A 24,188-nucleotide genomic window follows, 5' to 3' on the forward strand; every position below is an offset into this window, starting at 1 on the left:
TTAAATTTTATAAAAAATGGTAGCTGTTTGTATACTATTGGCAGAAAACATGTAATTAGAAAAGATTTGTATACCTTGGAAAATTTTTCAAGTGGGACATTAGGTATTAACATTGTAAGCGAAGCAAAAGATATGGAATATTGGATGTGTCAAGAAGTACTATGCAAAATTTTTAAAATCCCTTACAAGAATGAAATTATTACATTTCCAATAATTCATACTTATCAAGATTCTTAAGTTTCTGATCGGGTTTGTGTCTAATTTGGGAGATGTCTCTACTGAAATTTCGCCTCTGCGTATATAGAAAGGTTCTCTTAGGCGAGAAAATGTAAGGTGTTGCGACAATATCAAGTAACGCTATTTTAGAAGAATTACTGCAAATTTTTCTCTAAGCAATTCTGCTTTAGTCTTGATTACAAATTTGAAATGTAACGGTATTACTTAAGTACATGATGTATATACTTTAGTTAGAATGCTCCGATATTTGTTGTTATCACTCTTTGTTGATAAATTTTTATTATAATGGCAGTTGTAAGAATTTGATTAGGAATCTTTATACTACTAATAATTATATTTTTTATTTTGAAAAATATGACTTTAAACATACAAGAGAATGTCTATCTTCACGTTTCAATTTTAATTTCAAATCTATACTTTTGTGTATATCACATCGAAAATAAAAATAAATATTTCTCATAACATAATTTCAAATATAATTAAAAAGCAGTAATCAAGAACCAATCTATTTGTAAATTTTATTTGATTCTGGTGAGAAATCAAACGAAATTATAACGTAATATTCGTTCATTCATTTTTCTGGGATTATTTCAGGGATGCAATGGGGAAGTAAATACCTGAACTATAAAAATATGTTCCTCTGAATCCATTTATTATTGCGCCCTGTTAGAGGAAGCTTTGTTTTATTGTAAAAAATTTTCAATAAATATCATAGGTGATATATGTTTTAAGGTCCGAGAAGTCAAAATATGATATTTTGGAAAATATGTATGTATATTTGTGTGTATATAAAGTTATTTTAATTTAATGTATAAAGACTCATTTAATGTGTTTTTAATTAATGATGGGTGCAAAGAAAGAGTCACATGATTATACGTATGAATATTTCTTTTTAATTTTTTTCATACTACGTTTTAACGCTTAGATTTTTTATCAGAAAATCTTAGGTTATTTTAGTTTCTCTCTTTAAGTCTCTAGATGCTTTTAATTCGCTTGTATAGTAGGAAAAGTAAATTTCATACAAAAATTGAATAAAATCGAAACGACTATTCAGTAACATTTAATTTACAGTGTGTCATAGCATTATTAAAATGTCAAAGTGATTTCAAGTCATTGTATCGCATATAACGTGAGGAAAATTTTCATTCTTAAAAAAAGACCTTATTTGCCATTTTCTTGATAACTCAATTTATTTTAATCGAATCATTATGAAATTTCGTACAGATATTGCTTTTTATAAACGAAGAAACTAGTTTCTTGAACAGAATTATTGGTTAATAAGTAGTTGAGGTAATGATAGCTATTTTTTTTATTTTTATCGCTTATGCACTCTGTGTTTTTCACACTAACCCAATAACTTGTAATCGAATCATTCTATATAATTCTGATCAAATAATATATTTAAGGAACCTAAATGTGATATTTAATAATTATCTTAGTTAATCTTCATCTCCAGAAATTATGAAGAAGTATTCGATCATAAAAGATGAGGAAGGTGAGATACGAGTAGTACCAAGCAATTGGTTGACCGACGATAAAGAATCTGTTTATTGGCCTCCATACAAGGACTCAGCACGAGTTAAATCTGCTGCCATAAACTTGGAGTCAAGAAATTCCGATTGGGAACTTTACTCTTGTACTTTTATCAAGTCAAACGGTAATTGGTATCCCCTATTAATAATAGGATCCATCCTATGAATAATAGGATTGGGTGAAGTTATTGGTTCTTTGATGTTTTAGCGGCTCATTCACAGTAGCACGTACGCGAGCGCTTTTTGATAGTAATGAAACGAACATTTAAAAAAATGTTAAAAAGCTGTCATGCGTGTATGCAGTCACAATTTGCTTGCAGGTAAAAAATTACTTTGAGTACAGTCTCTTTCAGAGCTTACACTCATGCCAGCTTTTTTACATGTTTTGAAATGTTTGTGGGAGGGGGGAAGATTTCAGTTACTGTTCAAGATTCTTAAACGTTTATAAGTATGCATATAATTTTTTCAATCGGCGTAGTAGATTCCCTAAAAAGACTCCCGTACATAATCTTCAATTGAGTTGAATAGATTATTAGTCAGATACTTTACAGATGAAAGATAATAGAGTTCGACATATTCTACGCGACATTTGACGTATACTACACATAGAGCGGTCAAAAACATATGATCTTATGGAAACCACAAAAATGCAACATTTTTCAAATGGTTTTACTCAAATAACTTTCTCAAAACTGCATGGATCAAAATAAAACTTTTTTTGGATTATAGGTAGTAAGCCAATCTTTCGATTTTACGAATTGGAAACATCATAATAACTACGCAGTTGAAAAAAAATAATAAAGTGAATTTAGAAGGGGCATTGAAGCACCATAATACTGTATAGAGTGTCGCGGTGCTCGCAGCGTTGCCGGCTTTGGCGCCTAAACGCATGCGGCTAGCTTCCGCGACCCTTGATTTTTAGATAGGTAGTCGTGCTACTAAATATGTGAGTTGGACAAACAGGGTTCACCTATCATTCACGAACCTTCCACCTGTTGCGACAACGATATTTTGCGTTATTAGTTTCTATTTATATGTTTCTTTGTTACTGATTCGCGCGTTAATCTTAATACTCGCTCAATTGTAACAGTATATTGCGCATTACTATGTATATCAATGAATTGAATTAAAATCGTTTGCAATGCTCTGGATGATCTTGAGCGCACGGCTTAGTACAATACCAACACGCATGCCATACAACCGTGCATTTAGGTCACATAGGTAGCTGTTAAGTTAAGGCTTGTCTCCATGAGGCACACGGACACTGTAATATTTGCAATACAGCACGTATATTGTGAGCGGTGAGTTTAACCACAAAACTGCGCTAGAATCGGCCAAGTGTTAAAAAACGATTCTTTCTTTGTTGTTTCCAAGTCAGAATGTAGGTGTGGGTGTTGTCATGGCTAGCCATTGTCATTAGCCACTTCGCAAGTTCTCGGGCAATTGTGTTGTCAAGCACAACGCTTGCACTATGCGGGCTGTGTTGCTCACGACGCAGTGTCCGCGTGCTTGACGCAGAAAATTATTAACTTAGCCGCTGCTTATGTGACCTGATTGCACGGTTGCATAGCCTGCGTGCTGTTATTGTGCGAACCGATACGTTTGAACATATCTACTATATTGCAGAAATTCGGTTCGCTGACATCAAAAAGCGCTAGCGTACGTGTTACTGTGAATGAACCGAAATTACGAAATAAAATCTGAAATTGAGAAAAAATGAGAATATGCAAGCGATAAAATCCATGAAACGACATTTTTATTTATTTATTTTTTCAAATTAAAAACAAAATGTATAAAAATTTTTTCAGACGATTATGTTGATGCTCAAAAGGAAGCTCGATTTCCAAATCTTGACGATTTAACTGATGCTAGTGATGAGGAAAGACTTAAAGCAACTAGAGCGGCTAGAAATAAAATAACAGCTTCACCTTCCAAATTTATATCATCATTTACAAAAGTTAAACCACCTAAGACATGGGAAACTAATAATTCAGTTGACGGCAGCAAGAGCACAGAAGGAATATCTCCTAAGAAAGTCCTCCTTGCTAAAAATTCAGTGAAAAATGCGCCCCTTCTGAAATCTTTACAAGTAGATTTACAAAGAACCATCTCGCCGGCTCAAAAAAGCCTGTTCCCAAGATCAGAATTTTTAACAGGTGGACCCTCTGGTAATTCCGTAGTGAATGATTCAAGTCAAGAAGAAGAAGATGGATCAAATAACGAAGTGGAGCTGGAAATTACACTCCCTATGATCTTCGGTTTGTAATTTTTTTTTCTTACAAAAACCTTTCTACGCTATATTACTTTTTTTTAAATTATACTTAAGGGGAGAACTCCATGTAATTGGACCAAAAAAATCAATTTTTTCTATTGCATAAATTGATAGTGAAACATTTTGAAAAAATCCCAAAAATTCAGAATGAAATTCCGAATCAATTACGTACTACGGTCATTGAACGAATGCGCTTACGCGGTGTGAGGATTACTTTTCTAAACTTTGAAAGCCGTTTTCTCAAAACAACTGGTAGCCGTTTTACGTCTTCGTGAGCTACATCCTGACTTGTCTACATCGTCCCAATTTTTAAAACAATCTGTCAAATAGATTTTTAACATACAGTTTTTCCAAAAACTGTTTATTTTACCTCAGTTACAAGGAGTTCTCCTTCGTCTTTCTATCTAGTTCAGTATGTTGAAACCGCAAAATATACAAAAAAAATTATCTTTTCGACAAAATGTTTTATAGTATATTTACTGTGGCTTTTTGGCAAAATCGAATGAGTCGGCATTTCCCTAAGTTTTAATGTTATGCATATATATATATATATATATATATATATATATGCATAACATTAAAAACTGAGATATTCTGTTAAACTGAGTTAGGCATCTGACTTTTTAGGAGCATAGGTTAAAGTTTCACTCGTCTACGCTAAATATCTTGGAAGAGGGTCTCTTAAATACTAGAATGTAGTTATAACTCAGAACTGTATTCGGTTATGCCGAGAAGTCTCAGATTTGTAATGTATGTATTTCCTCAGAAAAAAGTTAGAACTCCATTTTGTTTTGTAATAATTTAAATTCATCAAATCTTCGTACAAATGTTGTTTTGTGCATAATGAAACTAGCCTTCAAAACGTCCCCGTTATCAGTATTTATGAATTTGGAATGTTCATGCTGTGATAGAAATCGTTTGTGTTTCAGAAATGCAAAAGACAATGGTAACAAAACTCAACTCCTTGGGCATCAAAGTAGATAATCTGTCAAAAAAATTACAACGCTGTCAAAATATACGCGTTGCAGACAAAGAAATTGTGGCTTCTCAAGATATGATTGAAAGCATGTCTAAAATATTTCCAATGACTGATGAGATTCCAGAAAGGAGTATGGATGGCGTGAACGAAAAAATACGCACTGACCCAACTTTCAGAAAAGAATTGGTAAATATTAGTCCAGTTATCTTATATACTTCAATTAACGTAATAATTATAATAATAGGAAATTTTTTATAAAAGTTCGATTTCGGTTTTAATGTGGGTCACAGTCCATTTTGTAAAAGTAACGATAGGGCTCTATTTCTAGCGGGTTCCGAAGTTTCTTCTTAGAGTTTTAGTGGTTTGAGGTAATTTTTTATGTTCATCGTCTCGTTTTCATCGTGAGAACGAGTTCAAACCCGCTGTAACTTGTATTTCAACTAAAAATCTCATTTTTATAGTACAGTATTTTACATAGGAAAAACTTGATTTTCTTTCTTCACTTCCTGAACCGAAATGTCTTTTGAAAAATCATAGTTTTCATATTTTTTCAAATGGTAGACAAGTGCTGGGATTTTAAACCCATAGTGAGCAGCCACATCTGTTAATTTTTCATTCATAACCTTAACGGCTTTGACATCCTCCAAAACAACTTCATGGGCGTGTTTATCATTCTGTGTCTTTCTGATATATTTTCTAACCACGACTGAAGGCTGTGAACAACATTCGTAAATCGATCATTTTCCCACATTGTGGTGGTAAACTCTAATCGCGACCGCGATTCTTGTTATAAGACGTTCGCTAGATACGCCTTTACAGAGAAAATTAATATTTTACGTATTTAGTCGCGTCGGTGGCTTAGTAGATAGGACGCCGGACTTTCGTGAAGAAGACCGGAGTCTCATTCCCGTGTGAGTCACTGGGACTTTTTTTGCAAGGAAAAATACTGTGCTCCGCTATATCCGCCAAAGCGACCGGGTTATCGTTCCTGGCGTAGGTTTTCCCACAGAAGAATTTTTTCTACTTCTTAGACGTTTAATTCAGGGAACGATAACCTGTGGGGTCTGGAAGCACATAGCCGTACAAGAAGAGGGCACAGGTCTCATGGCTACCCCGGGCATATTGGTAGTCCGAATGCTTCTCAGTGAAAATACCGCTTCTAGCCATGGGATAAATGAACGGGAAAAATGTCTCTCAAACTATGGTGGTGAGTGAGGTACCGTAAAATCCCGTAAAGGGTATAAGGAGATAAAATCGAATATAATTAAAAAATATATATGTTTTATGTACTTCAATCGTATATAATGTATTCTTAAAAAATTTTTTAGGGTCGGAAATAATTGCAAAATTTGACTGAGAATACAACTATAGGGTTTCGGTTTTGTGATATTTTGAAGGATTGATTGGTAAGGGTCATGTTCATCTATATAAAAAAACGAGCGGGTCGCGGAGTATCATAATAACTTGATAATCTACATATACGCTAGAAAATATTCGTACGAGTACAATTGGGAGAAGAACCTCAAATCAAAATGTTTTTCAGTTGCCTTAACGGTCGATAAAAAAGAAAAGTAATAAAACATCTTTTTCTTGCGTCTTATTTTTCCCAAAAAGTATTTTTTAAGAAAAAAATGTAAAAGGTGACTTGCGAATCTAGTTTAACTAAAGTCCCATAATTACTTTCACGAAATGGACTGGGGTCTACATTAACATAGAAACCCGGCTTTACCGTTTAATGTTAAGTTTAATTGATAATCGTCGATAAAAATCAATCTTATCAACGCGAAGCTAATTTTTTTTTGTCTTGGATGTAATTGCATTTTACAACCTTTGAAAGGATCTTAAGGTGGGTTACTGGTGAAACTTCTGATTTTTTTATTTATGGACCTAAACTTACAAAATTTGGGACATATATCAGTTGAAATAAAAACAAAAATTTTGATGCCCCTTAGAATTATTTTGCATGTTTTGGACCTATATTGTGAGCATTTTAATCATTTTTCCGGCTCAACTTTAAAAAGTCCCATGCGCATACCACATTCATCAAGTTTGATCTGTGGGAGCTCTTTTTCTTCTGGTAGACTCAAAGAATAATTCTTAGCAAGCAGATTTTTGTTAAACTCACTCCATACTGAATGGCACCATAAAACATACAGGAATATGAAAAAATCCCTCACTTTTCCATATTTTTTACCCTATTGCTTGAGCCTACTTAGCCCCAATTTGACCTATTAATTATTGGCTTGCTAACATTTATTCTACAGCTGTTCACAAAGAAAATGAGTCATCATACATTTAATTTGGTCAAAGTGGAATGCGCATGGTACATTTTTAATGGAAATAGAGATAACCAAACTGATATTGTCATAATTAAGTAGGATTATGCTAATACGGTGAGATTAGTCTCAAAAGATTTATAACATCCAGTACAATAACTGAACAAAATATGGTTACCCTACTCCAAGAACTTGAAATTCTATATCTATAAAAGTGTTGAAGAAAAAAAATGGAAAATCGCACCAGAAACCCACTTTCATTGGTTTTACTACTGTGGGCAAAAAGTAAGGTGAATTTGTTTGTAAAATGAAAAATCTTTATTTATTCTTCTACATCAATGTCATTCCCTTCGAAGTAATCCCCTCCCGATAAAATACACTTATGCCAACGTTTTTTCCAATCCTCGAAACATGCCAAATAGTCCCTTTCCGGTATAGCCATCAGCGCCTTCTTCGATTCAGCTCTTATCTCCTCAATCGACTCGAAACGCGTTCCCCGGAGTGGTCTCTTGAGTTTTGGAAATAGCCAGAAGTCACACGGAGCCAAATCAGGCGAATACGGTGGTTGCGGAACGATATGCGTCGAATTTTTGGCGAAATGGTCACGAAGAACGAGTGCAGTGTGAGATGGTACATTATCGTGATGCAAAAACCAAGAGTTGTTGGCCCATAATTCTGGTCTTTTTAGACGAATTGCTTCACGCAAACGACGCATAACGCTCAAATAATATTCCTTATTAACAGTTTGGCCGGGTGGAAGGAATTCATAGTGCACCACACCACGAAAATCGAAGAAAACTGTCATCATTACCTTGATTTTTGAACGACTTTGACGTGTTCTTTTCGGTCTGGCCTCGCCTTTAGCACGATATTCGCTTGATTGGTCGGTTGTTTCAGGGTCGTAAGCATAAATCCAAGTCTCATCTCCCGTAATCATGCATTTGAGCTTGTCCTGATAGTCAGAAAGCATTGTTTCACACACATCAACGCGGCGACTTTTTTGCAAGAAATTGAGCGTTTTCGGTACCAAACGAGATTTGACTTTTCGTAGGCCCAAATGGTCTTTCAAAATTGTTTTCACAGATCCTTCTGATATTCCGATCATATCAGTAAGGTCTCTAACAGTCAACCGACGATTTTCGAGCACTAATTCCTTCACTTTATTGACGTGTTGGTCATCTGTTGACGTCGATGGTCGTCCGGAGCGCTCCAAGTCATCAACACGTTCTCGACCCTCTTTGAAGTCTTTGTATCACTTATAAACATTTTTCTGCGACATGGTAGAATCACCAAAGGCCTTCCGCAACATCCTCAACGTTTCCGCAGCCGAAATTTCATTCCGCAAACAAAATTTGATGGCACTTCTTTGCTCAATTAAATCAGACATTGTAAAAATCGAAACATGCACTCTTGGTCGTTTGGTAAACACAAGCGTAAATATATTACTGATGATGACATTGACATGAAATTTGTTCCAGATGTCATTCGCAGTCCTACCAACTCAAGAAAAAAAGAACTAGCTCGAAATGTTAAGCCCGCGAAGTTTAAATTGAAAATTCACCTTACTTTTTGCCCACAGTAGTATTATAATTGATCCGAAAAAGTTTGTAAAAACGAATTCATATTTTTTTAAAGCCCTTGTGATAGAGAAGGACAATGTAAAAAATTCTCTTATGTCATAATGTTGTGTATTCCTTCAAATATCGCCATTGATTAATTGCTTATTCCCAATGTTAATTTGTTGCATAATTTCCCTTTGACTAGAGGTTTCGAGATAGTATAACTCATTTGAAATAGTATAATAATAATGAACTGCATTAAGCCCTTTAATTGATAATTAATTTTTAAATGATTTATACTACAATGATTACAGTAACAACAAAGGCAAGAAAGGACTACATATCCAGACTTAATGGAAAATTATGTATGTGCGAAAAGGTAACATACATGCATGCATACGCATACTTTCTTAAACATGAAATCCCTCTTCCCCACTCTTTTTATGAAAATATATACTGCATTTGTTAATTACTATTATTTTCGACTGAACTGAATGTTTTTACGAGCATGTCTTAGGGTAGCAGGTGAGGACAAAGATCACAGTGGTATGGATGGACATCTGCATGAATATTCTCTTGTTTGACATCAAAGGCATACTGTCATTCATAACACATGCCAGTGAATGTTGAAAACTGATACAATATTCCTGATATTATTTAAATTCCGATAAATATTGAATAGGTTTGTGGATTCGACTTAATTCGACTATATATATATATATATAACAAAAAACAGAATGACTTTTATAAATCATTCAAAATTTATCCAAGGATTGTATGTAGTTTTCAACATGAACACCCTTCATATGACTGCATATTTTTTTAAAACCAAATATTAATAGTTGAATATAATATTTCATTCTATATTTTTTGAATGCTACTATTAGCCTCAATCTTAGTTCTGATAACGTTGTAGAACTACGATGAACTATGCTAATCTTTCCACAAGTCGGCGAAACCTAGACAACTCTACGTCATCCGCTGAATAGTACAGTTTTTTGGCGTGGAATTTTCTCCTAACGGTCAGCAAGTAAAAAATGGATTGCAAAAAATTTCGTGTCAATAAAGGTGGAAATTTGAACGGTTGTCCCAAGCTTTCTACACGAGCATTTCGCACGTGAGCGTCAGGTAGAAAGTTAGGAAATTACAGTTTTCGCAACGTTATCATAGCGAAGCTTGCTATATAGTTGGTTAAAAAACAGTTTTTTGCATATTATACGTAGTGTGATGAGTTTGAGCCCTCTTCGCAGAAAGTTCAAAACTGCATGGACAACCAGAGAGTAAAATTCTTTCCGCACGTATCTCATGCCGGATCGCGCGGACACTAATAAGGGCAATCCCCCGACGGGTCATGTATTTGGTAGGTGGCCTTCTTTTGTCTCGATTCCGTGCAACAGGTCTTCGTTTGAGATATATATCTAACCTTTTATCTGATATATTAGAAAATCAAGCCTCCCTTCAAATCAAAATATTCTTGCAAGGGTGAGTTTTTGGAACGAAGTTCCTTATCGCGTGTTTACCGCAGGGACCTATATTTATTGAAAAAAAATTTTAAATATTAGGTTAACTTTATTAGAACGATTTCTACAAACCGATGGATAAGCCTGTAAATTTTTCCATTTAAACCCCATTCGGTCCCCTTAATAACCCAACTTATATAAAGTATTTACTTTTCAAAAGTGTTCGTGAACATCATCAAAATTGTACTGCGACATTATTTTTTCGACTATTTAAAAAAAATTGTTTAAAAGCAAAATTCATGCAATAAGCAATTTTTTTCAGATACTCATTACTCGACTTCAAAAAGGTCTAGACACATTTCTAAAGAAGTGAACTTATATTAAATAAAAAAAACAAATTAGTTATAAACAAAATAGTAACTATTGTAATTTCGTATTTTTCGTCTAATTCTTAAAAATTATTTTTCCACACACTGCGCGTACGGTGGTGACTGTGCGCCTTCTTAGCAAGGAGCACAAAACTACATGGCCAGCCTGGCAGTAAAGTGATTGGCGCATGCGCGATGTGCCCTCTTCCGCTCTCGGCTTAGCCTCGAGCAGTAAAACAGCGCATCGCACGGACACGAACCACTTTCCTGGAGACTGGAAATGTGGTTCTGTGTCGCCCGATGAAGGCGCAAGAGCACCACTGCGCGGGGGTGTACGGAAAAATTATATTTACGCCACGGGAGGACATTAGGCAAACACGCACTGCGTGAAATTCCGACCTCGCCTAGCTCGGTTGGCAACGTCGCGCGGGGCGTCCTTTGCCCACTGTGCTCCCTAGATGCAAAATGTACTATTTCGCGCAGAACTTTGTTGAATTCATATACATTTTTTTTTGAAATGTCGCAAAAACAATATCGCAGGGCGATTTTTCAATGTTATTCTTCAACTAGCAGATCGGAATTTCCGAACAATTTTTTTTTTCAATAGAAGGACTTGATCTCAGCTATGAATTGAGGGTACCCAAATTACAACGAACTCATCCTTGCTAGACGTATTTTGCTTTTAAAGAAGCTTTGTATTGCCAAAATATCAGGTAAAAGTTTGGATTATTTTCAACTGAATGCCTGAATCCTTAAAGGGGTTTTAATTTCGGGCAAAAAAAAGTCAACTGTCAAGTTTGAGCGAAATCTATGCCTTAAACCTTCATACGTTCTTTACATTTAGACAGTCAATGCGGTTCTGTATCGCCGATTGAGGGCGCAAAATCATCACTTCATTTAAGTGTGTAGAAATATTGTATAAAACACGGGAGTATAGTTGACATGCAAGAAGTGCATGATATGAACACGTCAAGCATTGCGTACAGTGCTTATTATACTTCTTTGGTGACTAATGTACTCTTTTAGCATGTTTGGGTGCAATTATGACTTGCGCACATGCACAGATTTATTTTCCATTCCATAACAAAATGGTGACAATTAGATGAAAACTGTTTTTAAAATTACGTGCATTAATTTTCATAAACTTTATTTGAATTGACATTCTATGTTATTAACTGGAAATACTGTAGATGCATTTTTACGTTATAATAGATAAACTTTAATATATAGAGACCATTCTCTGCAAGTCGATATACTAGTTTTATACAAAAACTTCTTCAAGTAGCATAAACTAAGGTACCTGTACTCCATATCGGACTACTAAGCGCGGACGGACTTAACTTTTGATTCGAAGCAAATTTTCAATCAAGAGTTGCTTTATTTAAAAGCTGCTATCAAAAGCTTTCAAATCAGCCCTCACACGACCAGAAAATTGCTTTTTGTCAGAAGTTACAGCAATTTTTAATCGATCTACTTTTTTCCGAATTCGAGCCAGTGTACCTAATATCGGACTTTCTGTAAAATGCGTTTTCAAAGTTCTAAATCAAAACTTAACAGGTAAAATGTTACAGATTGAGATGTCATAATTTGTTATTCTTTCGTTTTATATAGAATTTGACAAAGTTTAACTAACTAATGAAAAAAAATATGAAGTAAGTAACAGATGGCTGAATACATAATATTTAAACTTTTTATTCGATGTTGATATTAAGGTTTGGAAATGTACGATATTGGGTACTTTTGAGCATGAACAGTAATCAGGCTGGCATTTGAATAATTTATGTATTATCTTAGGTGGGGGGGGGGGGGGGAGTGAAATTTCAGCCTACCTTTGAAAAAAAGTCGTAGGGAGATGAAATTAGAATCGATAATGTAGTATTTCGCGCTAAATCCAATGTTGCTATCAAATTGTTAAAAAAATTCTTTTGACATTTTTAATTTTTTTTTCGTGGAAGAAATCAATATTTCCAAAAGCCCATTCGCTAAGTTCTTGAAAATGTAGCAATAATTTCACGTCAAGTCGAAAAAAAATGTGATATTTTGTACCAATCGAAAGTACTGCTTATGCAGAATATCCCTAATTTTTCCCGATTTTTAAACTTATAATTGAATTTTTGGCAGAATTTTCAAAATTGTCACTTTAAACTTCGACGTAGATTATTAAAATAATATTAGTTTTTAAAAATACACATCATGAAAAAAAATATATATCTATAAATATATATACATTTACCAAAAAGTCAAAGAGCGACAAAGTTTAGATCAAATTTTATAACCAAATAATGGGTATCCTTTTCCTTCTATAGATTGTAAGGGTCAGCTAAACGTGCGAGAAGTTACGGGCAATATCAGCGCCGGAATTAGCGATACTTACGGGCGACCGTCAAATTTTCCCCGAGTTTGTAGTAGAGCGCCAGGTAGCTCGGAGGCTACCGGAGGAAAATCGTACCACGACGTGTGAATGTGTTAGAGCTGTTCGACGGCGGTCGGTCCACAGATGCTGGGCTAGCGGTAGGTCGAGTGGCAGAGAGCTTCCTCGTTGTCTGATTGGCTGAGCGAAACAAGATGGCGAGGTTTCGGCGTCAGGAGTCGGTTCAGAGATACGTTGCATAAAACGACTAATAAGAATCGAGCTACGCTAGATGGACATTTAATTTTACCGCCTGCGGTGGTATCAGATTGCGATGCAACGTATCGTCTCAAATAAATTTTCAGATGCAAAATACTGTAAATGACTTAATGCTTCAGGTAGCCCGGTGGTCAATATTTATAAGTGTCGCGCCCGCGGCTGAAATTGAAAGTGATGACGGCGTGCCAAGGGATAGGAACGTAGTCAAGATATCGCAAATACAGAGAGTAATTAAAAAAAAATTGAGTCGATTTATTCCAAACAGTTTCCAAGGTGTCGCTAAAGCAAAGTTGAATTTGTAGTCGAAGATGAATGTGCAAGATGCACGACGCGTTCAAGGTCAAGGCCAGAACATCCGTGAGAAAAGTTGGGTCAGGATGAGTGTTTCACTTCTACATCGGTCTACCATGAAAGTTTTTCCGGCGTAATAGTCAGACGCGTAGTTCGCGGAGGATCGCTTTAGACAAGGTCGTGGGTCGGTAAATGCCGGTCAGCGTTGACACATGACTGTCGGAGTCGCGTCGCGAATAACGTCAGATCTGTCAATAGTGTACTTACAGCGTGATAGAGTGCGAAGATCAATATCTCGTCCCTCCAGCAACAATCTCTAGCGAGTATATTTCGTCCGAACAAACTAGTATTCACACAATATTGAAACTATGTTCAAGCACAAGAAATACGTCCTATCACTGATACAACAGGCGGCAATATGGATGAGCCGATACGTCTTCTTCGTGCAGCTCGTCGTCTGTCTCTTTTTAATTTTGTGTTAAATTCGGTGATTGGTCGCGGAGAGAAAATCAGTCATTAGTCAAAAATGTTATCAGCGAGATAATTCAGTACTACGTCATCACCTCCCCCATAATTCCCCAGTTTTGGTTGGTCAGTTAGAACCGAGTAATAGTCCCGTATAACTGAAATTATTTGATTAGTAGATCGTAGCGCGCGAATCTCGAAATCCAATACATTTATCATACGTCTGTGGAGCGGTCGGTAATCGAACGCAGATCCGTGCGAATGGTATCGAGCGTCATCTACCGTGCGTGGTCTCTCTCGCTATAGTATGCTCGTCGCCACTTTATGGATTTTCTATGCTCCGTGGTCATCAAGCTGCTCAGCTCCGCATGCTGTGTCGTCTGCTGCTCGTTCGCTTCTGAAGGTACCGCGTAGTCTGCGTGTCAGTGTGTATATATACGCGACCTTAGAGTAGCGGGTTATACCGGTGTGAGTGTATGTGCGAGGTGAGAGGGCGCTCGCTTGTCGGGTCAACTCGAGATCGGCTGCTACGCTCAAATGCTAGCTAGCATCCGCCGGCTAGGAAAGTACGCGGAGTCAGCGATTATACATCGTCGGCAGGGGATATCGTGGCCAAATTATGATGCCATTTCCGCATCATAACAATATTTAACACGCAAATATAAAAAAAATCACATTATCTCATATATAATTTGATGTAGTTCCCCCACAATAAATAAACAATAACAAAGTGGTACATGTTTTCGATGTATTTTTTCCCGTAGATTACGATAGTGTTATTAGTTTTTACGACTTACTTAGGAAGTAGGAATAGTAAAAATCCTCTAAAAATCTTTGAAAAATCTTGTTTTTAGCTTCTAGCGCTTTTTCGATAAACTTTATGATCAAACCAATAATACCATAGTGTTCTACGTGGAAAAATACATTGAAAACATATCATTTATTAGAAAATAATTAGATATGTCTGTAGGTAGTTCTTTGCCAAATTAGCTATTAATATATTGCCCTACACGCGGTAATTGGGCTACTAAAATAACTATTATTTCTGTTCAAATGCCAGTGTTAAATAATATGTTTTTCAACATATAGGATATGTTTTTAATGTATTTTTCCACGTAGAACACAACGGTGTTATTGGTTTTATCATAAAGTTTACCGAAAAAGGGCTAGAAGCTAAAAACAAGATTTTTCAAAGATTTTTAGAGGTTATTTGCTATTATAGCTTTCTAGGTAAGTCGTATTCAAAAACTAATAACACCATCGTATTCTACGGGGAAAAATACATTGAAAACATGTACCACTTTATTTTTTATTTATTTTGGGGCAACTACATCATATTATATATAAAATGATGTGATTTTTTTATAATATTTGCTTCTTAAATATATAGAAGTAAAGGGATACCCATTCTTTGCGACATTTCTTTCGGAAGCTACTGGAATAAGATACATTTTGATGGAATAAAATTTGATCTAAACCTTGTCGCTCTTTGACTTTTTCGTGTGTATATATATATATATATATATATATATATATATATATATATATATACATTTTTTCAAAATGGTTATTTTGAAAAACTAATATTATTTTCATAATCTATGTGAAAAGTACATGTTATTTGATGTATATATGTATATACCTAACATGATTCCTTCCTACTCAAAAAAATTCATGAAGTTATACAAGTTTTCAAAAATTTCAAAAATTGAAATTTTGAAATTGCTGCCAAAAATTTTGATCCGGTGAACCGACGTGAAATCGCCCATATATATATATATATATATATATAACAAAAAAAATGAAAAAAATGCTAAAAGAATTTTTTTTTATTTTTGATAGCACTATTGAATTTGTCGGGAAATACTATATTATATATATTATTTTCAGCCCCCTAAGTCATTTATAAAGGTAGGCTGAAATTTCACGTGTCCCCGCCCCTCAAATGTAGTAAAGCGCCTTGCAAAGAGCAAGAAATTACAAATCCAATGGTATTATATAGTTTTATGTTTAGAAATAATAGCATAACTTAAATAACACATACTTACTCGTAGCAAATTTTAAATTAAAAATATGATGCTATACGGGACATGAAACTCTTCTTAAAAAACGGAGTTGGCGTTTCGAAGCAAATCGTGAAATCTTAATTAATTTATACTACTAACATAATGGTAACCCATTAGAGGGCGTTAGAGCGCGAATATTTGAGTTTTGAAAAAAGTCCGATATTGGGTACAGTTTGATATTAGGTATACTGACCTCAATAGATAGTATGGCTAAAATAACTTTAGCATTATTATTTTTATTATGCTGTGAGTTGGTTTTTAATTTGTACTATTTGTATTATTTATTGAACTATATTCATGGTATGACTTATTCCTAGCTTGGTATCCCTATAGTTGAGTTGACTCTTATCGAACTCATTTAGTCGCATCACATTCATTCACTAATAATCAGATTTTAACCGTTAGATAAATGAATTGATTCCCTTTGAATTCCAGGTACTTTTTTTTAAAAGCAAAGGAGGCGCTGACATACATAGGTTTATTTACAATATTCTACCCGCTGCTATGACTAATAAGGTAGCAAACAAATACAGCTATGTAGGGCACAAGAAGAAGCATGCATTTAAAGATTTGCCGTTGTGCACAGTTATATACAGTGAGTATTATACACGGATTATTTCTGATTGTTTTTCTGAATTATATAGAAATATATTCTTTTAGAATCAGTGCGTCATCTATTTCCATCATCACAGGACGAAGAGATTCGTTCAAGAATCAGTAGCTGGTTAGATCAGTCTGGCACAAGACTCAAGAGGGAATCAGACACTGAAGCGTAAGTATTACATAGTATATTACTTTACGGGTCACCTAAGTAGTTCTCTTGTGTACAGAAAGACTGATTACCGACAAAACGTTAATAATGTAATCTTCCCTGAGGGTTCACCATTGCCTTAAAGCAATTTTCATGTTCCACGCGTGATTTCCAATTTCAAAATTACCTTTTTCATAGATATCCGATATTAAATACACTCATTTTTGCGTATCTAAAAAATATAGTATGTTTGAAAGTGGAATAGTTCGCGCTAGATTTGTCCAAATTGATCATGCGATAGCTCTTTTAAGCGGTTTTAAAATAAGACCATGGGTAAAAATTAAGAATTTTACCAGAAGTTACGTTTATTCGTGCTTATCTGTTCGATATTCGGTCCTCGAAAATTATTTGCAATGTGCTCCAAACCACTCCTCGTAATGAGAATATGCCCTCCAAGTAGTGTATGCCAACCTTTAATTAAAGAGTACTATTGTAATCATTTTTAAACTTTTCGGAAACATTTATTGATTATCTATGTGCGTCAGTAGCTTTATTTTTTGAATTTCAGTCCTATAAATACATTTTGATGAATTCCATTTTATATGCTATTTTTTGTCGGTTATGCCACCGTGATGCCATTAAAATTAGAACGCCTTGGGGCATGCTCAAGCGCGGCCTATGTGCAGATTTAGGATATATAGTGCTATAATATAATGAATTCTAGTACTTCAGATACCTATAATTTGAATTGTAATGAATAATTTTATATATAAATTTCAGAGCCGGTTCCAAAAAACGAAGAAGAGATGTAAAATATTACATCGATTTAGAGGAGAATGTAGCAGAAGAAAATTCAATGAATGAAGAATAAACTTTGTAATTTTAACTTTTTCATGTACTATTAATATAAGTAAGTTATTTATTAATAAATGAGAAACACATATTTATTTCTTGAACCTGAGAGTGAATTATTTCAATCCTTTTTTGCCGTTATATTTTAGAAATAGATCAGGAAATATTTATAATAAATATTTAGAAATGTATATGAAACGTTTTCTTCTTTCAGCGCAGTTGTCGGAAACAATTCCATATTTTTTTTAACACGGTGCGTGAAGTGGTGACTGTACGCCTTCATATCAGGAAGCACAAAACTGCATGGACAGCCTGGCAGAACAATACTGTTATATTTTATGAAATATATCCGAAATATTTCATGAAATAATCCAGGAATCTCTATCATAACTAAGCTGGAATATTTCAGGAAATGTTACAGGAGTATTTCATGAAATATATCCGGAACATTTCATCTAATATTTCTAGAATCTTTGAAGCAATTTAGCAGTAATATTCCCTTACAATACTTCTGGAATATCTCATCAAATATTCTAGGACTATATCATGAAATAATCCGGAACAATATCATGAAATATATCAGGAATATTTCACGAAATATATCCGGAACATTTGATCTAATATTTCCGGAACCTTTGAAGCAATTTAGCAGTAATATTTCATACCAATACTTCTGGAATATCTAATGAAATATTCAGTGAGTATATCATAAAATATTCCGGAACAATATCATAAAATATATCAGGAATATTTAACGAAATATATCCGGAACATTTGATATAATATTTCCGGAATCTTTGAAGCAATTTAGCAGTAATATTTCCTTTCAATACTTCTGGAATATCTCATGAAATATTCAGGGAGTATATCATGAAATATTCCGCAACAATATCATGAAATATATCAGGAATATTTCATGTAATATTTCCGGGATACTTCACGAAATACTCCCACAATCTTTAAAGCAATACATCAGTAATATTGCATGAAATAATCCAGGAATGTATATCGTAACTTAGCAGGAATATTTCATGATATACACCAGTAATATTTCAGAAAATATTTCCGAAATATTTGAAGCAATATATCAGTAATATTTCATGTAAGATATCCGTAATATTTCATGAAATATTTTAGTACGGTTTATGTGGCGGACATTCCCATATTTCCGAAATATGTCATGAAATGATCCAGGAATGTATATCGTAACTTAGCAGGAATATTTCATGAAATACACCAGTAATATTTCAGAAAATATTTCCGAAATATTTGAAGCAATATATCAGTAATATTTCCTGCAAGATATCCGTAATATTTCATGAAATATTTTAGTACGGTTTGTGTGGCGGACATTCCCATATTTCTGAAATATTTCATGAAATGATCCAGGAATGTATATCGTAACTTAGCAGGAATATTTCATGAAATACACCAGTAATATTTCAGAAAATATTTCCGAAATATTTGAAGCAATATATCAGTAATATTTCCTGCAAGATATCCGTAATATTTCATGAAATATTTTAGTACGGTTTGTGTGGCGGACATTCCCATATTTCTGAAATATTTCATGAAATGTTTCATCAATATTCCTAATTTTTCATGAAATATTTCAGAAATATTTCGGAAATATTTCATGCTCTGTGGGAGGTAGCCGTCCGCGTTCTTACGTCTCAGTATAGTTTCCGTATAGGTAGCGACTAAGCGCCACCATTCGGGTTTATGCAGCATCACCTCTACAATGTTATCGGGGGTGATGTTGCCAACTGTTGTCTCTAGTTCTCGTCTGAGTCTTGTCCAGCGGTCGCACCCGAAAAACGTGTGTTCCGCGTCGTGTTGTTCGTGTCCACAGTACTTACAATTGGGTGTTCGTAGTCTGTTCATATTGTAGAGGTACCGTCGGAAGTACCCGTGGCTCGTCCAGAGCTGGGTAACGTAGAAATTTACATTACCAAATTTCCTTCCGAGCCACAGCCTCAAGTCCCGTATCAATCGTCTCATTCAGTTACCACCTCGTTCCTCTGTCCATCGGCCTTGCCAAATGTCAATTGTCCTGTCGCGCTCAGCGATTGCCGCGTTCTTTCGTCCTATGTCTGCGCTGCTCCCATAGATCCTTTTGCGTTCAAAGGCCAGAAGATCCACGGGTATTACGCCAGCCACCACCAAAACAGCCTGCGCAGAGACTGTTCGGTAGGAGCAAGCGATTCACAGTGCGCCCTTTCTCTGTACCATCATCATCGTCTTACAGTATTTTTTGTCTTCAGGGAGTCTACCCATATTTCCGCGCCGTATAGAAGGATCGAGTGAACTGTCGCCATTAACAGTCGTCGTTTTCCCGATCTCGGTCCCGTCGTATTTGCCATCAAGCGACTAAAGGATGCTATCCTCTGCCGCTTTCCGGGTTGTTTTCTGTATATGAGGCCAGAAGGTCATCTTCGTATCGAGGGTTACCCCAAGGTACTTGACTTCCCTCTTGGTCTCTATTTCGCATGTCCCCACCCTCATGTGCAGTATCGTCTGTATGCGTCTTCTCGTGAGAAACATCAGTTCCGTTTTTTCCGTTACGAGTTGTAGTCCGTGGTCTGTCATCCATTGCCCAATTCGTCTCATGGTCTGATTTAACGCTAACTGCGTCAGCTCGGGGGACCTCTCCGTAATCACCGCCGCCACATCATCAGCGTAGGCGACGAGGGTCACTCCAAGCGGCACCCCAAGCCGAAGCAAGCTATCGTATAAGCCAATCCAGAAGTCAGGTCCCAGTATCGACCCCTGTGCCACCCCAGCGGTGGCCTGTCTTTTTACTTGTCCTTCGATCGTCTCGTACGTTATCCGTCTGTTTTTTAGGTAATCCTCCAGAACCCGAAGCAGATATCGCTGGATCCCGGAGTTGCTTTTCAGCGCCTCCAAGATATCCTTCCATCTAGCCGAATTGAAGGTATTCCTAATGTCGAGCGTCGCCAGCAACACTATAGATCGCGCTGCGTGGCAGTGTCTGTCTAGTTCTAGGAAAGAGTCGACCACCTTTTGGATCGCTTCAATCGTCGATCGACCCCTCCTGAAACCGAACTACAAATCTGATAAACCCCCTCCGGTCTGTATCGAATCCATCAGTCTCGGTCTCAGTAGTTGTTCAAAAAGTTTATCGGTCGTGTCAAGTAAACTCAACGGTCGGTAAGCCGAAGGCGTGACAGGATCGCTCCTACTTTTTGGGATAAGAACGAGCCTTGCCACCTTCCACTGGTCACTGAACGTTCCTGTCGTCAAACACGTGTTGTACAGGTCGAGGAGTATCTCCGGCCGTAGACGAGCCACAAGCCGGAGGATCTCGGATGGTACTCCGTCCGGTCCCGGTGCCTTACCCGTCTTCGTCGCATTCGTTGCTCTGATGAGCTCCTCAGCGGCAAAGGCGGGGGGCATTTGTGCGTCCACGTCATCCATCACGTTTGTCCTAATCGAGTGCGTCGGAAACAATCCGTCAACAATCCGTTCTGCTGTTTCGGCATCTTTAAGTTCCGGTGAGACTCGGGCCCCTAGTTTCCCAGTCACGATCTTGTAGCCGGTTCCTCAGGGATCCTCGTTCACCTCCTCGCAAAGCTTCCTTCAGCATCGCGTCTTGCTGTCGTGTTGTTTTCATCAGCGTCTTCCGTGCTGTTTTGTATATAGCTTGGAGGTTTTCCCTTTCGGATCCGCTCCCTGCCCTTGTCACTCATCGCCGATTTGTCAGGCATATCTTGCGTACGAGTAGCTCGGCTATCTCGTTCGTCAACCAATATTGTGGTTGTCTTTGTTGTATCTGTCGACGTTTCGGCATTGTGCTTCTGCAAAAGCTGTCTATTAACCCTTTGAAGCATACATTTTTCTCTCCAGGATATTTAGATGAAAATTTATATATAGGGCTTTTTGAGGTCGCTGATCATGAATCTGACATTAGATTGTTCGAATTTTGCATCTAAGATGGCGGATTCAGAATGGTGGACATAGATTTTTTTCTATATTCGCTTGAAAACTTTAAAATTCATAACTAACGAGTTTTAGGGGTCACTGATAACGAATCTGATATCAGGTTTCCTAAATGATGTATCCAAAATGGCGAATTCAAAATGGCGGACAGGCATTTATTTTCTATATTGGCCTGAATACTTCAAAATTCAATGTAAAGGCTTTTAGGGCTCGCTGATAACGAATCTGATATCAGATTTCCGAAATAATATAATCAAAATGGCGGATCCAAAAATTCGGATATCAAATTTCATTTTTAGGGACTTCATTTCCATGAAACGTAATTTCTAAGGGTTTTCGATCGTGCTGATAACAAATCTAATAATATAATTTAGTATTCTGTTTCAAATATTCTAGTATTTTGTTTTCTGATTAGGTGAATGAATCTCTCAAAAAAACAAATATATATATATATATATATATATATATGGCCCTCAGACCCATAGAGAGTACATTCAATACAAAGTGTTTGGCGCTCATACAAATCGCCAAAAGGTCCTCAACCCCCGACCTACGAAAAATAAATAAAGATCGGCTCTTTGCTTCTGGAGTCATCCATATATTTGTTGACACTCATTGACTAAAATAAAACATAAAAAATGCAGAAAATAATATATAAAAAATAAAAAATAATATAAAATATAAAAAATAAAAAAAATATATAAAATATAAAAAATACAAAAAAAAATATAAAATATGAAAAATACAAAAAAAAACGTAAATGGAGTTTGAACTCATCACGTCCTCGTCGTAAGCTCCGGGTCATGCCGAGAATGAGTGAAAGAAGTATCCACTATTCTGAGATATTATACTTTCAAGTCATGCAAATAAGCATGTACATCAATCATATCCTTTGGCCATCTTGGCTGCAGAATTTCAGAAAACTAGTATGATATTGATTATCACTGAGATTGAGGCACTTTAGATATGAGTTTGAGAGTATTCAAGCCAATATAAAAATATACATATCCGCCATTTTGAAAGCATTATTTCGGAAACCTGATATCAGAATCGTTATCTGCGACCCCTAAAACCCTTTAGATATGAATTTTAGAGTATTGGTATCAATATAGGAAATCTTCTTGCCCGCCATTTTAGATCCGCCATCTTGGATACACAATTTTTGAAATCTGATGTCAAATTATTATTCAGCGGCCTCAAAAACCTTTGTATACCAAATTTGAAAGGGATACTCTTATTATTCGCGTCAATAATCAATTTCTCCCCAAAAATTCAATTTTTTTCTTCTTTGTTCATTTAAAAATATTAAAAAATAACCCAATATATTGATTTCAACTGCAAAATTATGTTTTTGAACTATTAATGAACTGAAAGAATGTAAAAGACCCTGTTGAAATCCATAATGTTGTTCTAAAATGGCAAAAGAAGCAATAAATCAATGTGTCCATCAGGATGGACACTGTGCTTCAAAGGGTTAATTTGGCCGTCTCGTTTGTCAGTCTTTCCGCTCTTTGTCGGCCCGTCAGTTCAGGAGAAATTCTCTCCCCTGGAGCCAGTGCTACCGTTAGCTCTTCCGAAAATTTTTGTCCGTCGAGTTTACGTAGATTCTACCGCGGAGGTTGATCGGTTCTCGTTCGTCTCGTTCCCGTACGTCCCACCACTTCAAAGACGATGTACTGGTGATCGCTGGCTGTGTAGTCTTCGATCACCCGCCATCCCCTCAGCTGTGGCAGGATTCTATCCGATGTCATCGTGACGTCCGGGATAAAATCTCCGACACCTAGCCGTCTATACATCGGCGTATGTCCCATATTTACCACTACTAGATCGAGCCTTGCGACCATTTCCAGCAGTAGTCGTCTATGTCGATTCGTTTCGTTCATTACCCGCTCGGTCGCCCCCGCGTTAAAATCCCCCGCAATGATGACATCCCCGGGCAGATCCCTGATCCCGTCTTCTAGGAGTGCCACCTTTCTTTCGAACTCCATCACGGTGCAGGTGGGTGTCAGGTAGACACTGAGATAAGTGACAGCGCCAACTGTGACCCAAACGTAGTCGTCCCCGACACCGCGATTGGAGACTCTAGATTGGGTGCCACACCGTACCCAGATAGCAGTGGTCTCGGTCTCGTTTGTAATGTATGTCTGGGTCGTCCTTCTCCTGTATGGTTCACTCAGAATCAGGATGTCCGCGTCATATTCGTCGGCTATCTAAGGTAGGAGCATGTCTGCTATCCTCCTTCGATTCAGGTTTTCCTGAATTATTCTGTCCGTCCTCTGGCCCGTCCTCTGCACTCCTCCAGGGCGCACATTGGAGCTATAGAGGCGGGTTGGTTCAAAACCACCTAGATGAAACAATATTTGATGGAATTAAAAATTTCTTGAACGAGATTATTGGTAATTCAATTTGTCAGAGATCTACGAAGCGTTATTTTTGTAGATCATAAACCTTAAGCCCTGAAACCATGAATTCTAAACCCCAAATCCATAAC

At 36.4% G+C, this 24,188-nt stretch overlaps 2 protein-coding genes across 4 annotated transcripts in view; both read left to right on the forward strand.

The window, feature by feature from the left end:
• LOC131671027 (protein unc-79 homolog) overlaps positions 1-24,188 on the forward strand; it is a 446,378-nt gene that overhangs the window by 9,227 nt on the left and 412,963 nt on the right. The window contains exons 2-4 of the mRNA XM_058947140.1: positions 1,694-1,894; positions 3,578-4,027; positions 4,971-5,206. Coding sequence (XP_058803123.1) covers positions 1,699-1,894; positions 3,578-4,027; positions 4,971-5,206 — 882 coding nt within the window. The 5' untranslated portion in view covers positions 1,694-1,698. The remainder of the gene's footprint in view (positions 1-1,693; positions 1,895-3,577; positions 4,028-4,970; positions 5,207-24,188) is intronic.
• On the forward strand, positions 9,175-17,806 carry LOC131671037 (uncharacterized). Of its 3 annotated transcripts, XM_058947168.1 has the most exons (5): positions 9,209-9,234; positions 9,772-9,983; positions 16,570-16,729; positions 16,795-16,906; positions 17,666-17,806. In XM_058947168.1, the coding sequence occupies exons 3-5, from the start codon at positions 16,639-16,641 to the stop codon at positions 17,754-17,756; spliced, it is 294 nt and encodes a 97-aa protein (XP_058803151.1). In that variant the 5' UTR covers positions 9,209-9,234; positions 9,772-9,983; positions 16,570-16,638; the 3' UTR covers positions 17,757-17,806. The 3 variants fall into 3 exon arrangements, with proteins under 3 accessions (XP_058803144.1, XP_058803134.1, XP_058803151.1); XM_058947161.1 differs by lacking the exon at positions 9,772-9,983 and having other exon boundaries at positions 9,175-9,220; XM_058947151.1 differs by lacking the exon at positions 9,772-9,983 and having other exon boundaries at positions 9,176-9,234.

Source organism: Phymastichus coffea, unplaced genomic scaffold (assembly GCF_024137745.1).
Source record: "Phymastichus coffea isolate CEN01 unplaced genomic scaffold, Cenicafe_Pcof_1.1 PCOF00009, whole genome shotgun sequence".
Lineage (NCBI taxonomy): Eukaryota > Metazoa > Arthropoda > Insecta > Hymenoptera > Eulophidae > Phymastichus > Phymastichus coffea.

Excerpts from the sequence above, each read along its gene's own strand:
- LOC131671037 (XM_058947161.1), top strand. Across the intron at positions 16,730-16,794 it reads GTTGTGCACAGTTATATACA|AATCAGTGCGTCATCTATTT; the intron begins GTGAGTATTATA and ends ATATTCTTTTAG. Across the intron at positions 16,907-17,665 it reads AGGGAATCAGACACTGAAGC|AGCCGGTTCCAAAAAACGAA; the intron begins GTAAGTATTACA and ends TATAAATTTCAG.